Source organism: Limulus polyphemus, unplaced genomic scaffold (genome assembly GCF_000517525.1).
Source record: "Limulus polyphemus unplaced genomic scaffold, Limulus_polyphemus-2.1.2 Scaffold2413, whole genome shotgun sequence".
Classification (NCBI taxonomy): domain Eukaryota; kingdom Metazoa; phylum Arthropoda; class Merostomata; order Xiphosura; family Limulidae; genus Limulus; species Limulus polyphemus.
In genome coordinates this window covers 100,237-120,502 of record NW_013668023.1, presented here as the reverse complement: position 1 = coordinate 120,502, position 20,266 = coordinate 100,237, and the positions used below count along the sequence as shown (strand labels likewise).

Sequence of the window (20,266 nt, the reverse complement as noted above, 5' to 3'; positions counted from 1 at the left end):
AATATTACTATTTGAGGGAAGAATAACAATGACTATCCCTCGAGAAAGAAGAGTATAATTGTGTTTGAAAATGAAAGTATGCGAGAATAAAGTATATGAAGTGAGAATAACTTAGTGGAGTTGTGGTAATACGTTTTTTTTTTATATATATATAACTAACCGTTTGAAATATTTTCATCGACAACATTTTTGCACATTAGCGTGTAGGTAGTATACGCATGCACGCATGTGTTGCTATTCATTTAATGGAGTTTTTCAAAGGAGTTTGTTTTGGTTTGGGTTTTGGAAATTCTATATTTATATGATGCCTTTCCCCCTTTGGATTACAGTTTAAAGTTTTGACTAAGGCAAGTAAAAAGGTTATGAAATTGTTACATATTTTTAGAACGGATAATCCGAATTTTAATGAACGTGTTTATGCATAATCAGTTTACCATTTGTTCGTTAAGCCTAAGTAAGTGATTAAGTCAAGTACTCAAGTGCGTAGACTGGGTAGAAAAATGTAAGTGATGGAAAACCATGTTTTCGTTGTTACTATGTGCGGCGCATAAGTTATTCATGCTTAGCGGCATGTGGTAAAGCAACCCAAATGTCGGGTTTAGTGGTAAAACTAAAAGTTGATGATAAAAAGAAAATATTTAAGTTAAACGTAAGAAAGCAGCACATAACATTAAACATCTTGCAAGTTACAGTGTTCCCAGCTTCCGAGTTACGTTTTCATTTGTTTGAAGGGTTTGATGAATAACATTATAATGACGTAGTCTCATTTTGTTTTATTATTATTAAAGGTTTCATTTTGTTGTTTTGACTTAGTAATGCCAATGTTCAAATGGTTAGTGCCACTTAATTCAGCACTAACAGTAACAGACTGAAGTTAAAAATTGGACATATACCTATATGTTATAGCTTAAGAAATCTCATAGTTTATGTTTGGACAGTTTTGATGACTGTAAAAAAATTATAGTAATAGTGATAACATTATACATGAACTGTTTTAATAGAATGGAAACAGTTGTAACAGAAGAAGTACCTTGCTGATTGGTGTAAATCTCATTAATAATAATAATTGAAGTCACTTTCTCTGTTTAAAGAAGAAATAAATATTTATGGTGAGTCTACAAGTTGGTATGAAATAATTTGTTACATTGAGCGTTTGTTGAACTAATATTTTTGTATTTCTTATTAGATGGATAATAAAACAAGCGAGGCAGTTCCTAGTAAATATCGCCGGTATTTCCATACAGAAAATGTTCATACCAAAACCTTCACTCCAAGAGAGTACCAGGTATGTTGTTCAAAAGCAAGGTGAAATTATGGTGCATCTTAGATGTAGGGTGTTTATTATATAAAATATTTCATTTGTAGTCCAAATATAAAGGACTATTAGAACTCTTAATATATTTTTTAATTAAGTTAGAAACCAGCAGTATCCAACAGATTTATTAAGTTTCACTGGTAAGGAGAAACTGATACTAATTTTCTAAACACTTTTTTAAAGTAAATATTTGTGTTTTTATATTATGTCAAAAGAAACAGATGTTTTATTATGAGCCCAAGCATAATTATTCAGTTATTTTTTTAAAGAAAAGATCAGACTCAAAGCCAGGTTTTATCATTACAATATTTATTAAGTTTTCCCTTAAATTAATTGTATTCATCACAGCTAAAAGCAACCCAATCCAAAGGCCACACACTCTGTTAGAAAAATGTCTTAGCTGAAGATTACTTCTGCTCTGCCAAAAGTTACGAGTGCATCAACTATCCCTTCTGTTCTTACAGTTAAGTACAAAAAGAATAGATGCTGGGCAATTCAATCGTAACTAGATTAAGAGATTTATGGAAAAAACTGCGGATGAGGGAAGGTAACTGGCTGGCAGCACCTATTGTTAACTTTCTGGCTACTTAAGTGTTAAATAAAGTGTACATGTTCTTGTTTGTTTTTACATTGTTTTATGTTTCTAACATAAAATTGGGTAACTGTAGTTTTTAATGTATAAGCAGATGCATTTCTAAGGGGAGGGGTTCAGCAAGTCTGGACCCCTCTTCCATTTTTTTTTCCAGAAATTAATGACTGTATTCTGTGTTTTATAAACAAGTCTCTGGGGCGCATGCCCCATATTTGTTTTCAGGAATTAATTATTATTTAATGTATAAGCAGGATTAGATCTAGAGGAGTGGTTTTGGGGGAGAAAACCCCTCCACCCACTTGTTTTCAGAAATTTATAATTGTAAGGGTATTATTATGTTGTATAAATAGGTGTAGATCAAGAAGATATCACCCCCTTCATTTTTTTCACAAATTAATAAAAAAAAACAGTCAGCCATTATTACCACACAACATAAAAAAGAAACATTTGATGTCAGGGTTTTAACATAGCATAATGTTTAGGGACCTATTGGTCCATCTTGGCTGTCCCATCCTCTAAACTAAACTAAAACTATCAAATAAATAAATAAAAAAATAATGATAATATAATATAAACAATCTTAAATTTGTATTTGGTGAGGATATAAATTACTATAAAAGCCTTTTTGAGGTTTTCTGAAATCAACATAGCTTAGAGGTCTGCATGGGTAAATATTTTATAAGTATATATGGCCCAGCCCAGTAGTTATCTGGCCCGAGCCCATGTAGTACTCGATTTTCTTCACACTAAAATTGACTCAGCAACACTGGCTGACTGTGGCCTGTTTTTATGTTCCAACCTGCCGAGATAGAAAATAAAAAAAGGTAATAATATAAATCCTAACATGTGCACTTATCAACATTATAGTTACTATCTTGCATAAAGATTACAAAACCTCAAATAACTATTGTTTGGCTGCAGCTGAAGGTGTAAGTTACTATTTTTCAAAGATTAAACCTTGAAAAAATTGAACAAAAAACCCGAGTAAATCTGAATTATTACAAATAAGTTTCCCAAAAGTTACCTCGCCTAAGCTTGATCCAGCCCAAACCCAGATCTTTTTTGGCCAAAGCCTGAACTGTGTACTGTGTTAGCCCAAGGCCCAAGCTTGTGCAGAATTTTAACACAGTTGGAGTCTACAATACTCTGGTTAAGGCCTCGGCCAATAACTGATTATTTCTAAGCTAATACAACAATATGTTGTTGCAATGGTAAATTTTCATGCCTTAGTTTTTTCCAGACACACTAACAATGTGTCTAGAGTTTTAGAGATTTGTTTTAATCAAAGTTGATGTCGTTTAGGATCCCCTGCAGCTCTTGTAACTTACACTCTTTATAGAATCAATTTTTCATTGTTTGAAAGTTAGAATTCTCATGAGAAAGATGGTTTTCACACTGCTGATGTTTAAAATAAGTGAGAAATGACTGTACAAGTAATGACTTTTTAAACAGTTTTGAACACAGTTTTCCAGGGATATAATTTTTTGCTTACAGCATTATAAATAATTATAATTCTTTAATTTAAATTAAGAGGTTTGAAATGTTTGTTTCTGATTGTTTTTAATTGTATATCAATCGTATTACTAGAAATAAAGATATAAGCTTTGAAATCACTGGATTATAACCTAATCATTTACAGAATATATAACGTTATGTTAACTTTTGTTAAGGTAACTTAGGATCATACGGTCAACACTGATTAAACCAAAATATCATATAATTATAGTGGAAGTCTCTTCTTTCATATACTGAAAATTTGGTTACAGTATTAAACAGTTAACTTGTATCCAACTTAAACAATGTTGTTACTTATTATTTCATTATATGTTACAGCTTTTACGGTAAGGAAGAATATTTTTAAAAACATGTATGACTGTAACAGCTGTAACGTGTAATGAAATATCACTTATAATCATTAAGTGAACTCAAAATGAAACTATTAATTGTTGTTACTTGTTAGCATGGTAATAATATATTATCTGAATAGAATTTCTAGTTTTACACTTCTTCATTCCCTAATGATTTTTAAACTTTGTAAGATAAAGTTATAACCATCAAAAGTTTTATTTTACAAAATTCAGTGATCTTATTTTAATTTTCATGTTGTTTGACTTTAAATCTAGGCTACTTGAATAATATAAAAATATATTTTGTTTTTACATTGTCTAAATACTTATTTGATTAATAAATAAAATCATTTATAATTTTTCATTTTCCTTGGTTGGTTACAAGCCATTTGAGTAACTGTGTAGCTATATATATTTTAGAATTGGTATTTTTTTCATTTTCTGACATGAAGAAAACAACAATCATATTTTCATTTCTGCACAGCTGCTGTAAACAAAACAATCCACTTTTCAGTTTTTTTGCTCATCCTAAAGAACAACTTTATTTTTGCCAAGAATCCTTCAGAATATGTTATCCATTTCTTGATTTTCAAGGATATCCCTTATTTTATACAACCCTTGGTTGAAATCTTGTTATGATGCCCCATTGTTTCATCATTTAATGAAACAGCTTTGAAAAACCACTGTAATGAAAGTTTAAATATGATTAGGTGGAGCAAGAATTAGACTAAATATAAAGAGGTTTAAGGGTTGTTTTTTTTTATAGTTTCTGTGAACGTTCAGTTTCATTCATTTGTGAATTGTGAAAGTATTTGTGTATTAAATCATATCTGTTTGAAAGCTACAGAAATTGTCTTCAGTGAGAAGACATAAGATAACTTGAGGTATGGTAAGCTGGTAGGCTTATAGTTTAGAAACAGGTTGAATTGGTAAGAACAAAAACTTTATTAAAAGCTTAACAAGGTAACAAAAGTACAATGTTAGATAATCTTCCCCTTCCTTCTTTCTTTTGTTATTAAACCCCGATGGCCTCGTTAGATTTCAGATGCTTGTTCTGTTTTGTTGAAGGAAATAACTGACTCGTTTAACTAAATGTATCTTTAAATCAAAAGCCAAAAGTAAAACTAAAAGTATAATTGTGCTGTGTTTCAGAATCACCTTTTATTGCCCTTCTCGGGCAAAAATCCTTAAACAAAGTAGCCCATGTACACTGTTGGACAATGTCCAGTAATTGAGCTAGCCAACTCTGGGTGATGCAAGCCAAAAATCTATACAAAAGTGGAAATGAGTCCTATTTCAGGATCTTTTTTTTTTTTAGCAAAAATTCTTAAACCAAATAGCTTGTCTATATTGTTGGACAGTTTACAGTTACAATACCAAAACATGGTAATTGAGCAGCCAACTTATGATGATGCAAGCCAAAAACTTTATTAAAAAAAAAAAAGAGTAGAAATGTGGCCTATTTCATGTACTTTTTTTTTTATCCTCCTCCTCAGGCAAAAATGCTAAAACAAAGTAGCCCATGTACATCATCTGATAGTTTCTAGTTACAATTACCAAAAATTATGGTAATTGAGCCAGCTAATTGTGGGTAATGGATGCTAAAACACAGATTTAATAACACACAATGGATCATCTTTATAGTAAGATATTTGAAAGTAATTTGTTATCTGACAGGGTTTGGCCACTTAAGGAGGTTTAGGTTAGCCCTAAATCCATGTGAGAAGCAATGAAATAATCCTTACAATAAAAATATTACACATTTTTAACTGATAATGGAAACTAACAGTAAAGAAAGAAATACATGAAAACTATCACTGATTCTGTTGAAAAGTGTATTTCCAGTATATGAAAAAATTAACGTTCTATGCACATCTATAAATCATGTTCACATATATATATATATAAAAGCTTATGTGTCGTTCCAGGTGGAGCTTCTTGATGCAGCTCGTCAAAGAAATACGATTGCCTGTTTGGGAACAGGAACAGGAAAAACATTCATAGCAGTCATGTTGATTAAGGAACTTGCTCATGAAGTGAGGAAACCATACGATGAGGATGGGAAAAGGACATTTTTCGTGGTGCCTACAGGTGAGATGTATTTACAAATTTTATTAAGGGTGACCATAGTTAGAGGTACACTTTGTGCCTTTAGAGATTAGTTTTAAAACAAATTCTTTCACCATAAGCTAAACTCCTTACTGAGACAAACTTAAGTGTTTTTGTTTCCCTAAATTATAACATTTTGGAATTTGACAAAATATATAGATTTGTGATATTTCACTCAATTCACATTCTTATTTAACTACACAAAATTGTATATTTGACCACTACGATATGCTCTTTCTGAAAGTATTTTAAGACCAAAAACCATCTCCAGCAGTGATGCTACTCTGAGTATTTTCAAAAGTTTAATAAATTAATCTTCTGTGTTTTTAGACTTGTTAACAGTATTCTCAGAGCTTAACAAAAAATTGAACGTATTAACAAAATTTTGGAACATTTCGAAGCAAACTTACTCGAAACTCAAATAAAAACAAAACATATACAAACTTATTGCACGTACATTTTTTTAAAACATGAAAATGTAACATTTTATATTAGCATAAAATGATATAAACAAGTACTCTGAAAATTGACTAAAATAACTTTGAGCTACAGCATTATATGAATATTATGATTTAAAAATTTTGCAGTAGAAAAAGTTTTTTGTTAAATTTTAACAACACGTACACACAGAAATTAACATGCATCAATATGAGTTGCTTTTAGTAGGCTTTACGCCAACAATAGTTCATTATTTCTGTTGCTCACTGCTGGTGTGGATTCTCCTATTTGGCTCCAATATTTCTAAATTATTCACATGCATTGCTTGTATCCAGGATGGATGAATCTTTTGAGCCTAATCTTTTGGTTTGTTAGGGTCTAGTAGCCTCCAGTTTAGAGAAACACACAAACATTAGAGTCAGTAGGTATTTTAACAGTGATTTGTATGAATGTTATTGTGAGTTTGTTTTAAGGTATTCGTAATAAAAAATGTATATTTTTACAGTGCCATTAGTGTTACAACAGAAAGAAAGGATACAAGATTACACAGACCTTGCTATTGGTTTCTTTTTTGGTGATATGAAAGTGGATTTGTGGTGTGCAGAAGACTGGAAAAGCAATTTTCAAAAATATAACGTGTTAGTGATGACTCCAGATATTTTGAAAACCATCTTACTTCACGGCTTTTTGCCACTGTCAAAAATAAACCTGCTTATTATTGACGAATGTCATAGAGCAGTAAAAAATCATTCTTATCGAGAAATCATGCTGTGTTTTGATACCTGTCCTCAGAAAAACCAGCCTAGAGTACTTGGTTTGACTGCTTCAATTTTGAACAACAAGTGTAAACCTAATCAGTTAGAAAGCAAAATAAGAAATTTAGAGCTGACCTTAAGAAGTAAAGCAGAAACAGCAAGTGACCTTACCTACCTGACTAAATATGGAAACAAACCAAAAGAGGATGTTGTAGTTTACAAACCATTGCATTTTTCACAAGACAATGAAATGCTTGGACTACTGGAATGTGCCTTGTCCTTTATTGTTGGTACAAATATTAGTGTTAAAAGTGAGTTTGCTGACTTTCCACATCCTTGTCATATGCCTAAACAGTATTTAAATGAAATTTGTAATGTGATTATGAATCTAGGACCCTGGTGTGGAAAAAAGGCTGCAGAAATATATATTGCTGAAATGGATTGCAAAATTGAACAGTTATACTCGGACGACCATCGTAATTTCTTAATAATGACCAGAACTGTGCTTGAAGTAGTTTCTCGTCAATGTGAAGATCTGTGCATTGGGAGTGATGGAAAGAAATTGGATGTCTTAGAGAATGCACCTCATAAGTTGAGAAAACTTTTAGAGATCTTGTCCAAGTACAGAATTACTTCAAAGGTAGATTGTGACAGTGACAGAACTAACAACATTTCTGGTTTGGAAACTGTTAAAATGTCAACTGATGAGCCTGACTACCTTTGTGGAATTATTTTTGTTAGACAGCGTAGTACTGCTCATTTACTTAGCATGTGGCTGACAGAGGTGAGCAGATCGTATCCCGAGTACAGCTTTATAGTTCCCGATTTTGTAGCTGGTCATAACTCAGCAAACACAGATAAAATTTGCAAAGACACATCCATGGCTGTTTGCCATCAGGGAGAAATCCTGAAAAGGTTCAGAGATCGTGAGTGTAATCTCCTCGTGGCAACAGCTGTGATTGAAGAAGGGATGGATGTGCCTAAATGCAACTTGGTTGTGAGATTTGATGAGCCCCCAGATTATCGTTCGTATGTGCAGTCAAAAGGTCGTGCAAGAGCACCCAATTCTTCGTTTAAACTCATGGTGTCGACTCAACAGAAGAATAAGTTTTTAGAGACACTTCGTGATTTTCATATTATTGAACAGGTATGTTTACTTTAGTGTTGAACAGGTATGTTTACTGTAGTGTTGTTCGTGATTTTCATATTATTGAACAGGTATGTTTACTTTAGTGTAGCATAATAAAATTTTTAATACTTTTTCTGCACATGGAACTAACCAAGTGTTATAGAAGCTTAAACACTGTATAAGAAGATAGCTTTGATATTAAGTTTTAAGATATTATTAACACAATCTGTAATGATACTTCTGTAATATGAAATATTGTGGTCTTCCTTTATATAAATAGTATTCAACAAGAGGTTTATTTCAGTAATAACAGTGTTTATTGTTAAAAAATATTACTTTCATCAAAAATTCAGAAGTGTATTTTGACCCATATATTTAAATATCCCATAAGCATCACTAAAGAAGACAGTGGTTTTGTGTCTTGTAATTTTATGATAAGAGTTATAAAAGTCAGATTGTATTGAAAAGACTCTGATGCAGGAATTTTCATGGTTAAATGTAGAGTTGAGTTTGATTTATAACCAAGATATTTTTATATATCCTAACATTATATATATATATTTCTCTACCTGGATTTACACATAACCAAACCAGTTCATATTAGGTGCTCACGTTTACATTATGTATATTTCTCTTCCTGGATTTACACATAACCAAACCAGTTCATATTAGGTGCTCACGTTTACATTATATATATTTCTCTACCTGGATTTACACTTAACCAAACCAGATCATATTAGGTGCTCACGTTTACATTATGTATATTTCTCTTCCTGGATTTACACATAACCAAACCAGTTCATATTAGGTGCTCACGTTTACATTATATATATTTCTCTACCTGGATTTACACTTAACCAAACCAGATCATATTAGGTGCTCACGTTTACATTATATATATTTCTCTACCTGGATTTACACATAACCAAACCAGTTCATATTAGGTGCTCACGTTTACATTATATATATTTCTCTACCTGGATTTACACATAACCAAACCAGTTCATATTAGGTGCTCACGTTTACATTATATATATATTTCTCTACCTTGATTTACACATAACCAAACCAGTTCATATTAGGTGCTCACAGTTTATATATATTTCTCTACCTGTGTTTATACATAACCAAACCAGTTCATATTAGGTGCTCACAGTTTATATATATTTCTCTACCTGTGTTTATACATAACCAAACCAGTTCATATTAGGTGCTCACAGTTTACATTTCTTAGAAATCTTATTTCAATATTACTAAATTAATTTCAAAACTTTTGGGAGAAGAGGTCCATTACAATAATTGTATCTGCATTGTAATCATTATTATAAACTTACACAAATGTACATTGAGTTAAAGTCTTTAATATTGCAATATTTCACACAAGAAGTTTGTAGAGTTTAAGAAGAACGTGATGTCTAAATGGTTAGTAATGGATGATAAAATATTTACTTGAATGAGAACAGTACATTTGTTAAACAAGATTCGGATAGCATAAGATGAAAGATTATTTTTTAAGTATAATTTACAAATATCTCTAGAACTGCTATTAAAACTGTGCAATTGCAAAACACAAAGCTTAAAAAATTCTTGTAGGAGAACAGGTTTATGATCTTTAGAACTTCTTATATTATACAAAAATAGAATCAGTTTGTGTATGCATATCAAGATCTAGGTATTTCTCAATAGCTTGTACTGAGTAAATGCCATGGAAGAGAATGTCCTGATGATGAAGAGATTGATGAACAGATTATCAACAAAATTAAAGAGCCATACATGCCTGTGAAAAAAGAAGGAGCAGCACGTGTAACCTTGAGTTCGGCCATTTCTCTTGTCAACAGGTTAGACAACAGTATAAAATATAATTATTAGTATTAGTAATGTGCATATTGTGCTTGCTGTTCCTGTCTTTTGTGAACCAATGAGGAATGGGATCTATGTCTATGCCATGATTGTGATATTCACTTGACTATAACAAAACTATATGCAACTGATGTACTGCTGTTATTAAAATAAGTATTCATTACTTTCTGTCTTATGTTTATACAAAACATAAGATATTATCTTGTGACATGTTTACACATATAAATAAGAATGTTAAACATCCATAAATGTCAAATATCAAAAGAGCTAAGATTTGTTTAAACAAGTTCACTGAAAAACGTGATAGACAAACTGGAAAAGACTGAAGTTTTGTTAATATTTCTTTGTGTATCATATGTATGAAAAATAAATGTGATTTTACAACTTGTAGTTCTGTTGCATTCAAGTTTGATTTTTTGTGGGAAAGAAGAATCAGATATGAAAAAAAATGTCTAGGTTATTTCTTGTCAAGCTGAGATGCACATTTTTAATTACAAGAAGTAACTTTCATTTTTTGAAGATTTAACTAGTGATTAATAGCCTCTTGGATTTGTAATTTTAAGTTACAATATTGTAGAAATTTCATAGCAGTTATTATCAAGCAGTCACACTCATAATGAAAAAAAATATCCATTTCTCAATCAAACTGAATTAGCCATTTAGTTCTCACCTGGTTAGGGTTAATGATCAAATTTTAAAATAAAGATTTGCAGAAGTTCTTAATTAGAAATCCCACTGTAAGCAGGTGGATTAAAAGAAATACCGAATGTGATTTTTGGTCTTGTGATGATAAATGTTTCTAATTTACCAGATATTGTGCAAAATTACCGAGTGACACTTTTACTCGGCTAACTCCAGAGTGTCAAATAGTGGATGTAAGTGCTGATGACAAGAGCCCAGGAAACAAGCAGAATTACTACCAAGCTACAATTTACCTTCCAATTAACTCTCCATTAAAGGAACCGACTATAGTAAGTACATTATGTTTTAACCCTAGAATTACTGATATGGTTCATATGCCCCCCCCCCCTCCATTGGCTTTTTAAACACATTTTTATGTATCAAATTTCTTGTAGTTTAGAGGGTGTCAAATAACACGAGTCACGCAAGAAAGTAAAGCAAAAAACATCAATAAACATATGCTCCCCAGTGACTCTGCTGTAATTTTAAATGCTTATAATGTTAAAAACTGGATTATGATACCTGGTGGGCATAGCACATATAGCCCATTGTGTAGTTTTGTGCTTAACAACAAAACAAACAAATCAATGAATGACATTAACTATTGTGAGATGACAAATTCTATGATTGTGATTATCGTTCATTTACTATTTCCTTCTATCGTTTAGTTTATCTATGAATTTTAGTTGCATTAAAATGCTAACTCACCTTCTACATAATCATTTGTATTTTGAGTAAATATATATGTGTATATGATGAAACTGATACCAGCTTCTCTAGTGGTGACGTACAGATACTATTAACGTAGCAGAAGAGTATGTAAATGTATGGTCACATGAGGTTGTACTCTCGTGACCTGCTCTGTGAATAAATACCCTGTCAGAAGCTTCACTAAGAGAGAGAGAGAGAGATAGTTATTGAAGGATATATATATAGTTATTGCTGTTTGCCACTTGATACTGTGAATAAATACCCTGTCAGAAGCGTCACTAAGAGAGAGAGAGTTATTGAAGGATATTTATATAGTTATTGCTGTTTGCCACTTGATACTGTGAATAAATACCCTGTCAGAAGCTTCACTAAGAGAGAGAGAGAGAGAGTTATTGAAGGATATTTATATATATATTTATTGCTGTTTGCCACTTGATACCATTATTGATATTGAAAGGTATCGTATGAATATTGTATTTGATGTATTTTTTTGGAATTAGGATTTTTCTTTCTGGTTCTTTCTTTTCCTGATTTCATTATTATTGATTTATTAATATTTTTGATAAATTGTTTATTAATATTGGTGTGAAGTCCTGGCCAGGCACTCGTTTAATAACTGTGATAAATGTTGAATTTAATTCCAAGTGTTGTTATTGTGAATAAATTGTTTTTTTATTTTTTAACGTTAACTGTAGTGGTGTGTTCATTTTAGTTCGTTACATCACTGCTGGGGTGTCCTTTGTATTTTCAGTAGAAAGTAAGTTATTGTTATTTGTGTTGGTCAGTGTATTAAAAACCAGAATTACTAATTTTGTATGTCACTATCTTTCTCAGATAAACTAACTTTATTATCACTTTAATTTATGTCCTCCATGTGACCTTTGTTACCTTTAAAATGACCTTCAAGGTCAAAATTGAGGACATGTTTTTTTTCATCCTCTGACTAACTTATCTAGCATGGAGGAATTTAACTTTGCTTGAGAAATTTCATCTTTTCATTTGTCTTTCCCGATCGAGAATGCATGGTCCATCCGTGTTCATTTAGTTATGACCAGTGAAAGTGAACATATTGCATGGATTAAATATAAAAAAAAACAATTTAAGAGGAAATGCAGCTTTACTTGAGGGAATGTAATCTTTCTGATAGCTTCTCTCGAATTAATGTAATTTTATTTCATTATTTCTAACCCTGATGGATCCTTACTTTTAACAATTGATGTCATCAAGTTTTTGTCTAGAGGACTTTCTTGTACATTGGTAGTTTACTACTTTTTTACATAACTTTCTCTACACTTTTATTTAATGTTTTATGCTACTTAGTCTTGAGTCAACCAGCTTGGCCTACAATTTACAAAAATATGAATAAATTTATTTATTGGACTTTATAATTGTTTTTAATAATGATCGTCTCTAACTGAGTTCCCATAATCATTCCCTTCCACCACCATCAAACTTTAATGGTTAAAAAAAATCTTTTATGAGCAAGTTTGAAACGTATGGCACAATTAAATGTTAATGAATTAATTTCTCAATAGGCCTATGTGAATGTGATATATATTGATGATCCCTGAATTGAAGAATATGCCTTTACAGTTTATATAAAACTAATAACTTATGAATGAAAGCAAAGAAGAATATGTTCTAATATGCACACTTCAAAGCTGCGGTTGTAATTGGCAACCTGAAATGTTTAAGTTTAATATTTATTTATTGTTTCTCAGGGAGACAAAATGCAAAGCAAACACTTAGCAAAGATGGCTGCAGCCTTAGAAACATGCAGGAGACTCCATGAAATTGGTAAGTTTTGAATCTGAGTTTCAAATGGCATTAGTTTATACTTAATTAGTAATGCTTCAGACTAGCAGATAAGTTGTGATTTTTGCAAAGAAAATATCAGAATAACTTGCATGTAATTACATTTACATTATTTTTATCAAATAAATAATAATTATCTTACATTGATATAAATCTTTATAGGCAGATTTTTTTAGGCTTTGCAATTTTTATTAAAGTGAAAAAATTAAATTGTTAAAATGTAAACTACTTTAAAATCCTTCTGAGGTGACTGCGTGCCTTACAAAAATTTTTCAATGCCTTCATTCTCTAGTTTATTGTTTATTTGTAAAGGAAATGTCACAGGAGCTTCAATTTGATCATAAAAAAAAGAAATAAATAAGCCAATAATTGATATGTTAGTAGCAAAAATCATTTACTAAAATAGCATCTTTAATCTCTGGAACTTCATTATGGAGTGTTAATTTGATCCACTATTACTTTAGAATACTTTCAGAGAGAAAAATGGTCCTGTAATAATTCTGTATTGGTCCAAAATGCCTGACCAAACAAGAAATATCTTTAGGCTTAATAAGTGTGATAAAAATCATATTTGAATTTAGTGTTAGATCTTTATAGTAAAGTTGGTTTCATTATGCTTTTTATTTGTCCAATTGAAGGGGATAATTTATTAGATGGGGAAACCCAAATATTTCCATAAACTTCTGAAAAACTTCAGCTTCCCTTGGGTAACTAAAAAGAAATTCTAAACCAAAATTTTTTCACTTCTTCGTTGAAACTACCTGAGTTGATAAAAGAAAGAAATGAAGCAACATGGTGTACGATTTATTTTCTTTTGCACAAGAGAAGTTTAAGTTTTTCCAGAAGTTAATTTGTTTTTTAATATGTATGTATCTATATATGTATGTGTATCTTAACCTGGCAGATCACTATTTTTACTTTTATTTGTTAAATAATTTTCAACTGAAATGTAAGGAAATTAATTTGGTTATCAGAAAATATGTTTTTTAAAAAGCTACAGAAACACTATTGTTTGTTAAATCTATATTTTTATATAAATTAAAGTGAACTGCATTCATGGTATTTCAAGTATTGCTGGATTCTAAGAAATTATTTGTAATGGACTCATCAACTTGAGTGTATTTAAGACAACTTTCTAATAGTTTCATGAATTAGTTTTCCTGAAATATTTTAATAAATGAAATTATACAGTATCTAATGTAATACTGAAAAAATATTTTAGTAAAATAGAGAACAAACAAAAGGCAACCACACACACAAACACCTAAAAGACTAAATGTGCTTTGGATGCAATAAATTTGATGTATTAAAAACTTTGGAATTTTGGCTAACGATAGATGTTATTATTTCATGTTTGTTTTTATAAAACACTCAGAACTTAATTTCTGATTGAGATATATTTTATCTATATATTTTTCATATATTTTATCTACATTACAGCTGGGTGACAAAATTTAACTATCTAAGTATTTGAAATATTGCCTTTATGTTTGTTTATTGTTTAGCACAAATCTACACAATGGGCTATGTATGCTCTGCTAATGTGGGTAGGCTCGGCATGGCCAGGTGGTTAGGGCGCTAGATTCACAATCTGAGGGTCGTGGGTTCGAATCCCCATCACACCAAACATGCTCACTCTTTCAGCCATGGGGGCATTATAATGTGATGATCAATCCCATTATTCATTGTTAAAAGAGTAGCCCAAGAGTTGGAAGTGGGTGGTGATGACTAGCTGCCTTCCCTCTAGTCTTACATTGCTAATGTTGGGATGGCTAGCACAGATAGCCCTCATGTAGCTTTGGGCGAAATTCACAAACAAACACTGTGGGTTTCGAAACTCAATTTTTTGGCATTATAAGTGTTGTTTTTTTAGCCATCATGGATTAGTGGAATGTAATCAGTTACATATTCCACTAATTGCCTCGCCATAATCTGTATTATACAGTAACATGACATTTTTTTTTTTTTGTTGCAATTCTAAAACGTCCAAAAAAAGAAAGGTAAGGATTCTTGAATAAAGAAAATTAGAATCATTAGTCTATATGAAAATAAACAAATTTTGTATATATATATTTTATGATGTTTATATTTTCAGGAGAACTTGATGACAACCTTCTTCCTGTTGGCAAGGAGGCCATAAAATTTGATGAACTTCTAGAAGAAGATGAAGAACATGTTTCTCCTGGCTCAGCAAGGCCAGGCACAACAAAAAGAAGACAGTTCTATTATAAAAAGGTATATAGTACGTCACACAGGCCTTTGTTAACGTTTTTGTTTGTACTTTTAGTACATGTAGTTTTGATTTAAGGTTTCAAGTACTATGAAGATTTAAGGTAAACCAATTAACTTATGTTTTTTACAGATGAAACTGTGTTTACAAAATGTACGATATAATAACATTCTTCCCTATCTAATGTTGCTAGATGTTTTTTATTTTTCATTTGTTTAAATGTTTTTCAGTAAACGTTTTTTTTTGTCAAGAGTATCGTGCTTGACTAGCTGAAAGGATCTTGTATTATATTATCATTGGTATTGAAATATAAAATGTTGTAAGAAAAACAAAATGCAGAGTTGTCCATTCATCAATTTGTCTGGTGTTGCGTGTTGTTTTTAGGAACTGATTTAATCAGTTTCTGTGTATTTTATTAAGTTTTCTATAATATTGTCTTAAAAGATCTCGTGTTATTAGTCATGTCTGGTTCGAGTATTAAACAAATAGCTTAGACTTGAAAATTTATTTTGTTTTGACTGATGACTTTTTATAGATGTTAGATGAAATAAAGCTCATCTACAGAAATTCAGAGAACACAATTTTGGAGACCAGGGGTCACTGAGACATTATACCAACCATACATATGACAGTTTGAAAAAGGCATGGTTTGCATGATCTTCTTATTCATCAAAGATAGCCAATTAAATTATTTGTTTATGAGTGAAAAATTTAATTTTTTACAGTGAATTTTGAGATTTAATTATGTTTGTTAATTTGGAAACCATTATCTTACTTTTAGATAGCAGATGTGCTACGGAAGAGCTACCCAGTTCCTGGGGTAAGCTGTATTCTCTACAGATTCAGGATGAAACTGACTTGTCCAATTCCAGAGCAGCAGAACACCAGAGGACGAAACATTCCTGACCCTGCAGATACAAGTCGAGGGTTTGGAATCTTGACCACTAAAGAGATACCTTCTGTAAGAACCTTTTTTTGTTTTTGCTAATTGGACCATTGTATTATGATAATGCTGCATACAAGGTCATTTTACCCATGTTTGAATAAGATTGAGTCGTAAATACTTGAAAGTTTGGCAGGTTTCTTTTTTGTGAGGTAAGTTGAGTGGTCGACACCAGTGGCTTTTTTTTTATTTGACCCCAGTGGTTTTACAGAATAAAAAAGGTAAACTGATAGAAGGCATGATAGAAGTGAACAATTAATAATAGATAAATCTATTTCATAAAAGTGTACTATGTTACCAGTTTATGTTATGGAGTAAATAATGTGTCAACAGAACTTGAACAAGTTAGCTAGACACAGGGGCATTCTATGTTTGGGATAAATCTATTTCATAAAAGTGTACTATGTTACCAGTTTATGTTATGTAGTAAATAGTGTGTCAACAGAACTTGAACAAGTTAGCTAGACACAGGGGCATTCTATGTTGGGATAAATCTATTTCATAAAAGTGTACTATGTTACCAGTTTATGTTATGGAGTAAATAGTGTGTCAACAGAACTTGAACAAGTTAGCTAGACACAGGGGCATTCTATGTTGGGATAAATCTATTTCATAAAAGTATACTATGTTACCAGTTTATGTTATGGAGTAAATAGTGTGTCAACAGAACTTGAACAAGTTAGCTAGACACAGGGGCATTCTATGTTTGGGGAAAAAATAAGTGGATGTTGTCCATGGAAGCTGAAAGATTTTAAGCTTCTTTAAAATGAAATCTTCTAATATGTTAAATTGAAACTAATATTTTTTTTTGCCTGGTAATTAGTTCAAGAAAAGAGTAAAGGCTGAATGAAAAATTTTTATAATAGATAAAAAAAAATTATAACTTTTATAAATCTTGAAGATAAAACAGTTAGCTTTACCCTTAATGAAAGTTCTTGAAAATCAATTTAACTTAGTTTGAGCTTTACACATTGTAAATATGAATTACTTACTAAGGTCGGCCAGGTGGTTAGGGCGCTCGACTTGCAGTGTGCAGGTCGCGGATTTGAATCCCCGTCACACCAAACATGCCCGCCCTTTCACCCATAGGGGCATTATAATGTGACAGTCAATCCCACTATTCGTTGGTAAAAGAGTAGCCCAAGAGTTGGCGGTGATGACTAGCTGCCTTCCCTCTAGTCTTACACCACTAAATTAGGGATAACTAGCGCAGATAGCCCTTGTTTAGCTTTGCGCAAAATTCATAATAAAGAAACAAACCTTACTAAGGTTTTCCTAAAGACTGCTGTATTAATGATTCTCAACACAAGGGGGCAGTAAAGCAAAAATCTAGTTAATTATTATTAGTTGCTGGTGTTTTTAAGAGTATGACCAACATCTAATTAAAGTTACAGCAGTTCACATGATTATTTTTACCAGTAACAGTTTTTAAATGGTGGGCGACTTCCTTCTTATTCTACAGCTATTGGTCAAGCCGATGTAAACAAGTATGAACCAACTGTAATATGTTAAAGTTATAAAAGACTATTCCCATGAATATTTATTACTGTATGAAGATCAACCAATAGATCTGGATACATATTACTGTATGAAGATCAACCAATAGATCTGGATACATATTACTGTATGAAGATCAACTAATAGATCTGGATACATATTACTGTATGAAGATCAATCAGTAGATCTGGATACATATTACTGTATGAAGATCAACCAATAGATCTGGATACATATTACTGTATGAAGATCAACCAATAGATCTGGATACATATTACTGTATGAAGATCAACTAATAGATCTGGATACATTTTACTGTATGAAGATCAATCAGTAGATCTGGATACATATTACTGTATGAAGATCAACTAATAGATCTGGATACATTTTACTGTATGAAGATCAATCAGTAGATCTGGATACATATTACTGTATGAAGATCAACCAGTTGATCTGGATACATATTTCTTCATAAAGTAATATGTATCCAGATCAACTGGTTGATCTTCATGAAGTAATATGTATCCAGATCTACTGGTTGATCTTCATACAGTAATATGTATCCAGATCAACTGGTTGATCTTCATACAGTAATATGTATCCAGATCTACTGATTGATCTTCATACAGTAAAATGTATCCAGATCTATTGGTTGATCTTCATACAGTATCTACTGGTTGATCTTCATACAGTAATATGTATCCAGATCAACTGGTTGATATGTATCCAGTGGTTGATCTTCATAAAGTAATGTTGATCTGGATACATATTACTGTATGAAGATCAACCAATAGATCTGGATACATTTTACTGTATGAAGATCAACCAATAGATCTGGATACATTTTACTGTATGAAGATCAACCAATAGATCTGGATACATATTACTGTTTTTGATTTGTAAAAAGTTACTTTTTTTACACGGCTTTGTTTGTTAGTAAGAACAGATGTATAAAGTACAGGGTTTAACGTATATAACCAAAACGTTGAATTTGATAAAAATTACAATTTTTTCAGTTTCCATTATTTACGATAACATGAAGTTCATATAAGTAATGAAAAGTGAAAATCTTAGTTTATACCAAAAAAAAAAACTAGTGTTACTGTATAATTCTAAGTGAATTAAACAATACAAGCAATCATTTTCTTTCTGGCATGGCCTGGTAGTTAGAGTGTTTATGATTAGTTTCCTTTCATTTCAAAACCACCAGTGGGCAATGCTTTTGTATATCTTTATAAACAAACAAGCAAAGAAACTTTTAAATGTGGAAGTTATTGAGAATAAATTAAAAATGTTTCACTTATCTCTAGTTTGATGTCGCTTGTATTTTATGTCAAGTGGAATATGGGTGCCTGTTTGAAGCCTTTAGATAAAACCTGTTTTTATTGTTCTGTCCTTTTCTAATTATATATTTTTTCAAACTCGGATGTTTCTTATTGTGAACATTATAGCTTGAAGTACCTTTTGTTTACAGATATGCAGTTTTCCAGTTTTCACACGATCAGGAGAAGTTCTTGTAGAACTGGAGTGCATTAACTCGGATTTAAAGTTTTCAGAAGAAGAACTGGATAATTTAGCTTTCTTCCACAATTATACGTTTTCCAATGTTCTTCGTCTTGACAAGTATCCCATGGTGTTTCAACCTAAGGAAGCCGATGCTTCGTTTTACATCATCCCAGTGAACAAAGGTAAAAACAAGTGGTTTGTGAAAAATAGCACTTAATAGAACGGACATGGAGACACTGTATATCAGGTTTAACCTTTATATGCAAGCACTAGGATACGATATGGATTCTCAAGCCACACCTAAACCTACCATTTTTATCCAGTTGTGGTAAGTTATTTGCTTCTAGGCCCGGCATGGCCAGGTGGATAAGGCGCTCGACTCGCAATCTGAGGGTCGCGGGTTCGAATCCCCGTCCCATCAAACATGCTCGCCCTTTCAGCCATGGTGGCGTTGTAATGTGACGGTCAATCCCACTATTCGTTGGTAAAAGAGTAGCCCAAGAGTTGGCAGTGGGTGGTGATGACTAGCTGCCTTCCCTCTAGTCTTACACTGCTAAATTAGGGACGGCTAGCGCAGATAGCCCTCGTGTAGCTTTGCGCGAAATTCAAAAACAAACAAAGTTATTTGCTTCTACCAAAATAGAATTATAAATATTAAAGCAGATTACTACAACTGGAAAACTGGAGGATAAGTAAAACAAATCTCCTGAGATTTGCATTCCATATAACTACATGAACAGTGTAATAATGATGTTAAGCTCTGTAAATAGGAAATTAAAATTTTAATGGAAAGTAGGGATCGTTGGTTATTTGTAGAATTGCTATAAAAAGTATCTAC

At 31.7% G+C, this 20,266-nt stretch overlaps 1 protein-coding gene across 3 annotated transcripts in view; it reads left to right on the top strand.

The window, feature by feature from the left end:
• Positions 1–246: 246 nt before the first annotated feature.
• Positions 247–20,266, top strand: part of LOC106466893 (endoribonuclease Dicer-like) — a 34,588-nt gene continuing 14,568 nt past the window's right edge. For 2 of the 3 annotated variants that reach the window (XR_002612301.1, XM_022394962.1), the window contains exons 1-10: positions 247–347; positions 1,187–1,285; positions 5,683–5,845; positions 6,807–8,203; positions 9,872–10,023; positions 10,857–11,016; positions 13,159–13,234; positions 15,348–15,487; positions 16,264–16,443; positions 19,397–19,610. Coding sequence is in view for 2 of the 3 variants with exons in the window: in XM_022394962.1 (XP_022250670.1) it covers positions 1,187–1,285; positions 5,683–5,845; positions 6,807–8,203; positions 9,872–10,023; positions 10,857–11,016; positions 13,159–13,234; positions 15,348–15,487; positions 16,264–16,443; positions 19,397–19,610 (2,581 nt within the window). In the remaining variant the exon portion in view is untranslated. Of the gene's footprint in view, positions 348–400; positions 503–1,186; positions 1,286–5,682; positions 5,846–6,806; positions 8,204–9,871; positions 10,024–10,856; positions 11,017–13,158; positions 13,235–15,347; positions 15,488–16,263; positions 16,444–19,396; positions 19,611–20,266 lie in introns of those variants that run through there. The other variant, XM_022394964.1, reaches the window with a different exon arrangement.